A 10,300-nucleotide genomic window follows, 5' to 3' on the forward strand; every position below is an offset into this window, starting at 1 on the left:
ACGCGGATGTGGTTCTCAGGACTCTGTGGCACACTGGATTTGATGATCACTTTGACCTCTGGTTCTCTCCATTTCCTACTCTTTTGTAATTCATATTTTAAAATATTTTTAGTGTTTTATTTATTTTTGAGAGAGAGAGGGAGTGCGCCGGGTTGAGGCACAGAGAGAGGGAGACAACAGAATCCAAAACAGGCTCCAGGCTTCGAGCTGTCAGCACAGAGCCCAACATGGGGCTTGAATCCATGAACCACAAGATCGTGACCTGAATTGAAGTCAGCCACTTAACCGACTGAGCTACGCTGGCACCCCTCATTTTTATAATTTTAAAATACTATGCATCTGGATGTGGTTTATGCAAATTAATAAAGTCAGAAATACCTCCCAGTATCAGTATCAAAAAAAAGTGATTTGGTTTCCCAATATTTTGCTTCTTAATTACCACTTGTCACATTTAAGGAATTGAATGAGGAAATACAGAAAAAGGGATAAGTCTTAGTCGAAGCCACGACTATACCTTAAGACTGTGTGTAAATTAGAAAAAAAGCTCCCCCTCTCCAAGACACTTTATCAGATATGTCAGAAAACCATCTTAATAAAGAACCAAATCTGTTTGAGTGGGGGAGGGGGGAGGGAAGCCTCTAGATTTGTGCAGTGCACAACCTATGAAACTCTAAGTGGCAGCCTTGGGTCAGCCAACATTCAACTTTCATTTTTTCCCCCCAGATCCTCATTAAGTATACACTGGACCAGGCACTAGATCCAGAAAATGCCTTAGGGGATCCAAATGAGCATAGCAAGGTGATTTATTGAGATAATAATTTGTGCTTGTTCTCCCTAGATGCTTCCCTTCTAGAATGTGTCTGGGCTTTCCCCATGTCTTTGCCTGGAAGGTATTGCCAACACCCAAAGGAGTAGCCGTGTGAAGGGAACATCTGTCTGTTGTATGACAGCCTTAGCCCCGGAGAGATCAAACAAGATAGCCCAGAGGAGTGGGAACAAATGGGCAGAGACCTCTCCAGGATCATTCCACAGAGCAGGGGACAGATATCTGCAGCCTCAAGAGTGGGGACTGTGCCCTGGTCTCTGGCGGAGCTCAGAGGTAGCAAGGCCACATCAGGAGATGCACCAAGGGGACTTCCCAGCCCCAGCAAAGAAACCTGTGGTTTGTGCCTGGCGCAAAAACAGAGAGCTGCTGGATGGCAAGGGTCTTGCCAGGCTCAGACCCTGAGGACAGCACTGCCTACCAAAATGTGCTAAAATTCAAGGCCCCTCCCTAGTTTTCCAAGCACACCACATCACCCTCTCAGACTCCCTGGTGACCCTCAGGAGAGGGCCAGGTCCCAACTCAGACCAAAAAGGAATTTCCTGGAAGCCCAGGGGAATATAGACTCAACTACGGATTTAAATACGTAAAGAAAACAGGAACCACCTGGGTTGCTAATTCCACCCTGAGCTTTCACAACTGCTGCTGCCCGAGATAAGCAATTATAATACAGAGCCCATGGTGTTAAGAAACACAAGTGCAGGATGCTATGGAAACAAGGGGAAGCATCCACGCCCAGCATAGGGTACGTGAGGTGGTGAGGGCAGGAGGTTGGTGGGGGGAATGGACAGCCGGGTCTGGAAGGAAGAAGTGAAGCTAGCCGGGAGAAGGGGGTGGGGAGGGATAAAGCATTCTAGAGAGAGGGAACAGCATGGGCGAAGTTGGAGAGGGGAGAAGGAACACGGCACGTTAGTGTACCTCAGAGATGTCCAGCCAGACACACCGAGTTTGGTTTTTGAATTTTCCCTTTTCATTCTTCTCATTCTGGTTCCCGGCTGGGGAGAGGGTGACAGAAGCTGTCACCAAGTAACTTCAAGTTCCTTCCTCCCTCCCCTCCTATCACAGCCTCAATAATTTCATTTTCACTGAAGTGTACATAGATGATATTTTTTTTTCTGAGAGAGAGAGAGAGAGAGACAGAGCAAGCGAGCAGGCACAGGGGAGGGGCAGAGAGAGGGGAGGACAAAGAGAATCTCATGCAGGCTCCATGTTCAACCCCACTCAGGGTTCAACCCCAGGACCACGAGATCATGACCTGAGATGCTCAGCTGACTGAGTCACACAGGCGTGTCTGGATGATAACACTTTAAAACCTGCCCCCCACCAGCGTGTGGTGTATCAGCAGGTATCAACAACAGCACTTCAGGTCATGGGCTGTGTAGGACTTGGAGATCGGGGTGGGGGGGTTCTAGATGACCCTAACAGAATCCATGCAGATCCCACCCACTGTATCTATAAGTTGGTTCCCTTTCCTAGAGAAAAATTAGCATGAAAGGAAGGAAAAAGTAAAAGAGGAAGAAATGGGAGGGAGGATATGGCCGGGAAAGAGAATCACACCAAAGGTGGCAGTGAGGATGCAAATAGTTAAGGAAGGCACAGTGGCCTGGGTGTCGCTGAGAGCAGTGGTCTGGCCTTAGGCAAGTCCAGGGTGTGACCTTGGATGACTCACCTCAGTGCTTCCGGCCTCGGGCTCCTCCCCTGTTTCCGGTAGCGGTAGCGGGGCAAGGGGAGCCCCAGGTGGTAGATATTGTGGTCAGGCTGGGGCTGGGAACCACCAGGCTGGATGAGCAGGTGTCACAAGGCTATGACATGAACAGGAAAAGCCAGGCGAATGATGGCACACATTTGGAGGCCCAAGCTCTCTTGCTCTGGTCTGAAACCTCTGAGACTAAACTCAAAGTTATGATGGGAAGGGCACAAGGAATTCAGGCTTTTCATTTTCACGTGCACGGCAGCAACACAAAAGGATAATTGGGAAAGGCGACATGTCCGGACCCCGCAGTAGCGGCACGTCTGGGTCTTTTATCACCTTCACTGGAGCCTCTGCTGTAGATCAGGCCGTGGAGGAAGTTGTTCTGTGCGCATCACTGCCAAACGCGCGCACAGATCCAGGCCCGCGTGGTGCCCAACGTGCCCTGCCTGACATCGTGCCTCTTCCCGCCCGGGGCATCCTTGCAGCTTGCACTCAACCACCTATGTTCGCAAGGCCTGGACTGGCGTGTACCGAGGGGGCGGGGGCGGGGGGGGGGGGGGGGGGGGGGGGGGGGGGGTGTGTGTGTGTGTGTGTGTGTGTGTGTGTGTGTGTGTGCGCGCGCGCGCAGGAGGGCGGGTCCTGAGTCTCTGACGCTGGTCTGCAAGTAGAAAGTGGTCCTAAAGGGCTTCTGAGAGCCCTTGGAGCTGCATGTTTACAATATTACAACGTAGAAAATCATATTGCTTATTTAGAAGCATTAAAATGTTTATTTTTACAAGCTCCAGTCAACAGCAGGCAGGGCCCACAAGCAAGGCTCTGAAAGTGGCTGGGACACGGGGCACAGGAGGAGCCAAAACAGAAAGGGGGACCATGTAAGCTCAAGCCGGGACTGCAGGGGACCTTCCCCGACTCCCAGCTGTAGCCCCCTCTCACTGGCAGTGTTTTCCTCCCAAAGTCACCTCTCCTGGATCAGTGACCCTAGACAAGGCACAGACCACCCCAAGTTACCCAGCAACTGACCGAAAAGGATCTCACTGACGGCACCGATGTTTAATTTATATGAGCATCTTCTAGAGAGTTCTCAAAAAGCACGAGAGAACCCCATGGTGAAGTGACACAGCGTGGCCCTGGAGAAGGACACCTGGCCTGGCTCTTGGACACATCAGGCGAGAGCAAGCTAGGCAGGCTGCACGATCATTTCTTCTTTCTCTGGGCCTCCAGGTCCTAATCTGTAATATTCAGGGGTGAACACAGAGCGTCCGTGTGTCCTGCCAGCTTTAAAGCCCATGAGCGGTGAGGAGCAGTGGTCCCCGCGCCAACAGAGCGTCTTCAGGTTGAAGTCACTATGACATAGGAAGCCGCAGTCCACAGCTCCTTCCTCTGAAATTCCCATTAGAGCTCCTGCTTACCCAGTGCACAGCCTGTGCTGCGGGGTTTAGCCCCAGGCTCAGTGCATCCTCACAGGAACCCGCAAAGGGTTCCGGGGTCTCCCTTTTTACATACCGTGTGCTCAAGGTCATAGGGTAATAGAAAAGCCAGAATTTGGATCTGGGACTTTGTGATTTCAAAATCTACCCATATAGGGGAGCCTGGGTGGCTCAGTTAGTTAAGCATCTGACTTCAGCTCAGGTCATGATCTCATGGTTCATGAGTTTGAGTCCCATGCTGGGCTCTGTGCTGACAGCGCAGAGCCTGGAGCCTGCTTCGGATTCTGTGTCACCCTCTCTCTCTCTGCCCCTCCCCCACTCATGTTCTATTTCTCAAAAAAATTTTTTAATCTGCCTATTTTCCACTACTTTCAGGATCCTAGAGAAGTTCATGCGCTGGCACACTCCCCTGGGGGAAATCTGGGATTTTCCCTTTTAATAAGGATGTTAGAATTAGGACCTAATGACCTCACTGTAACTAGATTACATCTGTAGAAACTATTTCCAAATGAGGCCACGTTCTGAGGTACTGGAGATGAGGATGGCAACAATGTTTCTGGGGGAACATGGTTCTACCCATCACAGTCTACTCTCTGGCTTCTCAAATTCACGTCCCTCCCACGTGCAAAATGCAGGCACCCAGCGACCCCCCAAAGCAGTATGCGTTCCAGAACCAGCCCTAAGTCCAAAATCTCTTCCTGACTCATCATCCACTCAATGACCCAAATCTCATCCTTAGAGTCAGAACCGCGAACCGCAGCCCCCAGTCTCCCCAGAAGCAACGATCCCCTATTTTGCAATACACACCCAACAGCTGTACAGTTCCACTCTAACAACTCCCTTCATTAGTCATGGGACACGTGGGCCCTCGGTTCCCAGAGACAGTCTGTCCAGGAAGACTCAAAGACCTCCCCTAAGGATGTTCTTTAAGAGCGAACAAAGAGGGAAGCTTGTCGGAGCATCCTTCCTGGGGAGCCAGGAGCATGAGAGCGAAGCCTCCTGTGAAGAATTCAAGACACGTCTTTGAATCTGCGATTTCAGAGTGAACTTCTTTTTCCTCTGCTATTATGATCTTGTGTGCGTGATCGCTTTTCTGTTGACCGACAGCTGTGTTCATTCCTGGTGACGAAGAAGCCCTTGAGCCCTAACCATATTCGGGGCTACAAAAGGTCTCGCGCAGCAGTGCTCTGGGCGGTGCTCACTCACAGTTCATTCTCTCTCCTCCCTGTCACCTGCAGACCTCACAGCAGGTGCTGAGCAAATGGGGAAAGGACCAGGGGTCAAGAAAGTACACATACAGGGGAGGACCTGGGTGGCTCAGGTGGCTCAGATGATTTCTTCATCTCAGGTCATCATCTCAGGGTTGGAGCTCCACATCAGGCCTCTGCGCTGACAGCACAGAGCCTGCCTGGGATTCTGTCTCTCCCTCTCTGTCTGCCCCTCCCCTGCTTGCGCACATGCTCTCTCTCTCTCTCTCTCTCTCAAAATAAATAAACCTCAAAAAGGAGGAGGAGGAGAGGAGGGGGGAGGATTCCAGCTTGCCACGGCTCTCCAGTGCATCTGAAGAAGGGCTGGCTGGTCCGGCTTGTCAAACACCTGTGCTCCTTGAAGTGGTGGCTCTTCTGTCCCGGTTTCTGTTCCCACTGCTGCCTGGGACCCACCTGAGTTCACAGTGGGGGCGGGGAGGGGCGGTGAGAGGTGAGGGGCCACCGAGGGCTGTCCTAAGCTGCTCCCCCGCCAGCACCCTCGAAGCACAGTGCAAACAGGGACCCCAGAACAAAGGAAGGACACATGCCCACGAGCTGGTGGCCCTGGGCAGTTAGTTTATCACAGTGACTCACCCCCACCTTCTCAACCGAGGCTTTCAAAGCCTCTATCGTCGTTTCTGCCTTGAAGTCTGTATGAATGTGAGCCAGACTGGACTCCCTTCCGACAGACGATTCTGATTCATTCCGTGTTCAATTTTTATTTGCGGCAGAGATGGAGTGAGATACAGCTATACTGGAACGAGCATGGCTTTTTCTTCCATGTGACCTCAACAGTCTTGTAGATTTCTTGGTGCAAAAAGTTGTTCCCTTACATGAAGCTCATAACCTGGTATAATAGTATACATACACCTTTGTGGTCTGCATGTGGAGACACAAACATCTTTTTTTTTTTTAAACTTTACAAGGTAAACTCAGTTGACCTACCTAACCGAATGAAGAAGTTTCTAAAATGTCAAAACAAGAAAAGCTTTTTCTGCCAACAGTCTGAAGCATATGTGGTTAAACTGTATTCTTTCATTCATTCAGTGAGGCAGTAAGTATGTAACCAGAGCTTACTAAGCGCCGAGTGATGTGGGAAACAGAGGCCGAAGGAAATGGTAGACAAAATTCAATTGCCTTATAACCCGCAGCCCATTGACAAATACTTGGGGGGGGGGGGGCAGCATGTAACATTTCTCCAGGAACTCCCTATGCCTCAGCGTCGAGGCTTTGCCTGAGGGGAAAGCAACCTTAGCGTGATAACAGTCTTCTTTAGCATATGAAAATGCTTTTGGAGATTTCCTCTTGCCTTTACCCCACCCCACCCCACCCCGCCCCCCCTAGCTCCCAAGTAGTCCAGTCACTCCTCACTATCTCTGGGCAGGGATTCCTGCCCACGGGGCCCTGTCCCTGTGCTTTAATAATTTTTTTTTTTTTTTTGCACCAAAACGTCTCAAGAATTCTTTCTTGTCTTTTGGCTCTGGATCCACACTTGCCCCCCCCCCCCCCGAAAACCACATCACCAAATACCAGGACAGGTGTGAGCTCTGTCTCCGGTCTATCTCAGGAGAGACATGGGTGACATATCACAGCTAGCAATGGAGGCTAGTGCTAGAAAGGAAAGATCCAGGTGCATGGAGGGGTGTATACCCCAGGAGCTTTGGAGCTGAAATCTGAAGAATAAGTAGGAGCTAACTGGAGTAGGGGGAGGCGAGGGCGGCCTTCCAGACAATGGGAACAAGGTGTGCAAAAAGGCAGGGACAGTGGGGGTAGGTAGAGGTGGTTGTACAGAATACGAAAACCTCTGAAGGGCTCAGAATTTGTTAGGAAGTCCATGCAGCTTTCTTCAGTTGACAAATGACAGGATCTGCTATGTCTCGGGCCACCCTCTGGTGAAGGGGCTGGTGAAAGGCGAGTGGAGGTGTGAACACAGCAGGGGGCGGTGAGGGCAGCGAGTCAGGTGAGAGCGCATGGGAGCTCCAGGTGAAGATTCCCTTTAATGAGTCCCACAAATTGGCACCATCTGTGGCTTCGTTACAGGAATGGAAGGGGTGGGCGGGTGTGTGCTGGAGGTTTCAGAAATTAGATGAGAAAGGGAAAGTCATTTTAGATCTTTTTTTAGATGGAGGAACCCTCATCTCATTGATAGACTCCCAGAGTGGGAACGGACGTGGGGACATCTTCCGGATGCCTGAATAGGTTCTTCAATATCTTTGCAAGTGACCAGGAAGACTCCTACCTTAGGAGGTCCCTCCCTACTTTGTGTGAAGCTAGAAAGATTTCACCTACAGATCTGGGTTCTGCCTCTTAAATTTAAGGAGACCAGTTCCTTCCTATCATCATCCTCTCTCGTCACGCCTCATGGGCTGGGATTTCCAAGTCCTTTGTTCCAGGTTTGGGAGCACCCGTTTGGGCTGGGCCAGGCCGGGCAAGAACACTACGACAGGAATTCTAGAACCTGGAGCCCTCTGCGGCAGCTAAGACATGTTAGCTGCCCTGGTGGCCTCTTCACCCCATGACTCACTGAAGATTTTTATACATTGTATCACTATTAAGGGGCAGTTCCTTGGCCTGTCTGTTCTGGGAAGTTAATTTTGGATGGACGCCCAAGCAGATTTCACCCTTGTCCCCACTCCATGGATCCCTGTACCCCCCAAATCTTTTTGAAGCCCTGCAACCAATATCATGCAGTGAGATCTGAGACCACTGTCGGTATAATCAGGCCTAACACTTCTTGGTAACTTTGTCCATTAGGTTCTTGGGAGAGCTGGATGTGGAGGTGAGTGGGGATGGCCATGTACTTCTCCCTTCACTTCCTGGTTCCCCCCACCAAGCAGTGGGTATGGGTGGGGGGAGGGAAAGGAGATCGAGATAATTTATTCATTTCCCATCTTCCACGGAAAACATGTTTACCACTTTCCACTTGAAGAATTTAAATCTTGCTTCAAAATCTCCAGGAAACTGTCCAAAATGCAGCACGCTTTGTCTCCTAATTGCTCAAGCCACAGATTAATGATGGAATGTTCGAGCACTGTCCCTGCCCAAGCCATAAAATAGGAAACACGTTGATCTAAGCAGTTACGGGCAGTTCTGTACACGTGGTTTTCTCCCCAGCTTTTCCAACCTCAGCAAAAGGAAAAAAAAGCCCTAGTGTGCCCTGGGGAATATATCATTCATTCATTTATCCCCACATAATGGGAGATCGAAGGTAGAAATCCTGGAAAGTGAAGTCTGAGGGGTTCCTTAAATTCAAGTAAGAGATTAAAGAAAGATCTAGATTCTGGCCTCACAGAACTAGAGTGGGGAGAAAGGAAGAGCCAGGAAGGAAAAACTGAAATCCACTCCTGCGCACTTCCCTGCCAGAGAGGCTTGAGAGACTTGTTTCAACCTGGGATCCTGAGTCCAGAACAAAAGCGGCGGGGGCCACAGCGCGCGGAGAGGGAAGGCGCGTCCCGGGCACGCGTGGGGGCGCAGGAGGCCAGCGAGACCCGCGGGGATCGGCAGCCGCTCGCGGGGGGAGCCTCGCGCCGCGCGCTCGGGGCCCCAGGCGCCGCCGCGGTCCCCGGCCCGGCGCCGCCGCGGTCCCCGGCCCGACCCCGCGCGGACCCGGCTGCGGCGCCCCGTCCAGGGTCTTCCCGGGAAGCCCCCGGGGGGTCGCGGGAGGCTCGGCCCCGACGGCCCCGCGGCAGCGGCGGGCGCCTGGCGCGCTCGCGGCCCGCGGTTCCCGCTCCAGGTGAGGGCGCGGCGCGGTGTCACTTTACCTGCGCGCAGAGGGTCGTCCGGGAAAGCCATGGGGCGGGGTGGGGCAGACGAGCGCCCGAGGGAGCTGCGCGGCCTCGGGGACGGCGTGGGAGGGCCGGGACGGCAGGTCCTGCGGTTGCGACGCGCCCGGAGCTCACCACCGCGGCTCTGCGCGCCCCTCCTCCTGCGCCTCCACCTCCACCTCCTCCCAGACTCTCCGCAGCGTCCTCCGCGTGCTCACTTCCTGCTTTGGCAATTAGCAAAGCCCCTTCTCGGCGTGGCCGCCTCCCTCTCTCCGCGGGCGCGGGCCGGGGCCGGGGCGCGGAGGCAGGGGGGTGCCCGCGGGTGCCCCCAGCGTCGCCAGTTCGGGCTGCGCCCGCGGCCGGCGTCCTTCCTGCCGCGCGCCCGGGCTCCCCGCGCTGGCCTGCGCCGTCCTGGACTGGCTGCGAAGAAATCAGGGGCCTTAAACCCAGGCCGCAGTCGCGGGTCGCCGTGCCGGCCCCCTAATCGCGCCGGCAGCCGCGACGCAGCAGTCTCACCGCGGGGCCCCGCGATCTGATATTCAAACAGTCTCCCCGTCTCCAGGCAGCATATGCCGCTCTGCATGATGGCGCACGCTAACAATTTCGGTTTGGATTTTTCTTTGGCATTAGTGATTGCATGACCTCCAGGATTGATGCTGCACAAAGGCAGGAGAAGGAGAGAGCGCCGGATCCACACCCGTACAGCCCTTCTCAAAAATAGCTGGGGGTTCTCTCGGAAATGCGGAATTGGTTCTTACAAGAAAACCACTAAGGTTTAATTTAAAAGGGAACATGCACCAGTTACTTACGTGAGCACAGACTGGAATCGTTTACCAAGATTGTATTAAAGATAGTTGTAGTTTTTAAAACTTCTTTAAAAACGTTTATTCATTTTTGAGAGACAGAGCATGAGCCGGGGAGAGGTAGAGACAGAGGGAGGCAGACAGAATCCAAAGCAGGCCCCAGGCTCTGAGCTGTCAGCACAGAGCCCGACAGTGGGGTGGAACTCACTGGGTGCAAGATCATGACCTGAGCTGAAGTCCCGGCGCTTAACCCACTGAGATACTTATATTTTAATTAAACCCACCATCAATCACAAATCTACTACACAAACGTTACAAGCAATTGAAAGGGACTAGGACTCCCGTAAGGGTTTTTAAAGAATCCACCTCTGCCTTGGCACATGCGGATGGAAAGACAGGAACTGGTGTGTAAGAGATACTGTAATAGTTTTTAGAAAATGCAGTATCAGCAATTTATCATTAGAGGAGCAGCCTCCAGCTCAAGCCCCAGCTTTGAAACATGCAGAAAAGCAGCACATGCATACACACCTTCGTGGTGGCCAG

At 52.4% G+C, this 10,300-nt stretch overlaps 1 protein-coding gene across 1 annotated transcript in view; it reads right to left on the reverse strand.

Moving 5' to 3' along the window:
• EDARADD (EDAR associated death domain) overlaps positions 1-9,041 on the reverse strand; it is a 65,335-nt gene extending 56,294 nt beyond the window's left edge. Inside the window, exon 1 of the mRNA XM_039247181.1 lies at positions 8,952-9,041. Coding sequence (XP_039103112.1) covers positions 8,952-8,982 — 31 coding nt within the window. The 5' untranslated portion in view covers positions 8,983-9,041. The remainder of the gene's footprint in view (positions 1-8,951) is intronic.
• Positions 9,042-10,300: the final 1,259 nt, after the last annotated feature.

This window comes from Hyaena hyaena, unplaced genomic scaffold (genome assembly GCF_003009895.1).
Source record: "Hyaena hyaena isolate Hyena2069 unplaced genomic scaffold, ASM300989v1 scaffold_288, whole genome shotgun sequence".
NCBI classification, from domain to species: Eukaryota; Metazoa; Chordata; class Mammalia; order Carnivora; family Hyaenidae; genus Hyaena; species Hyaena hyaena.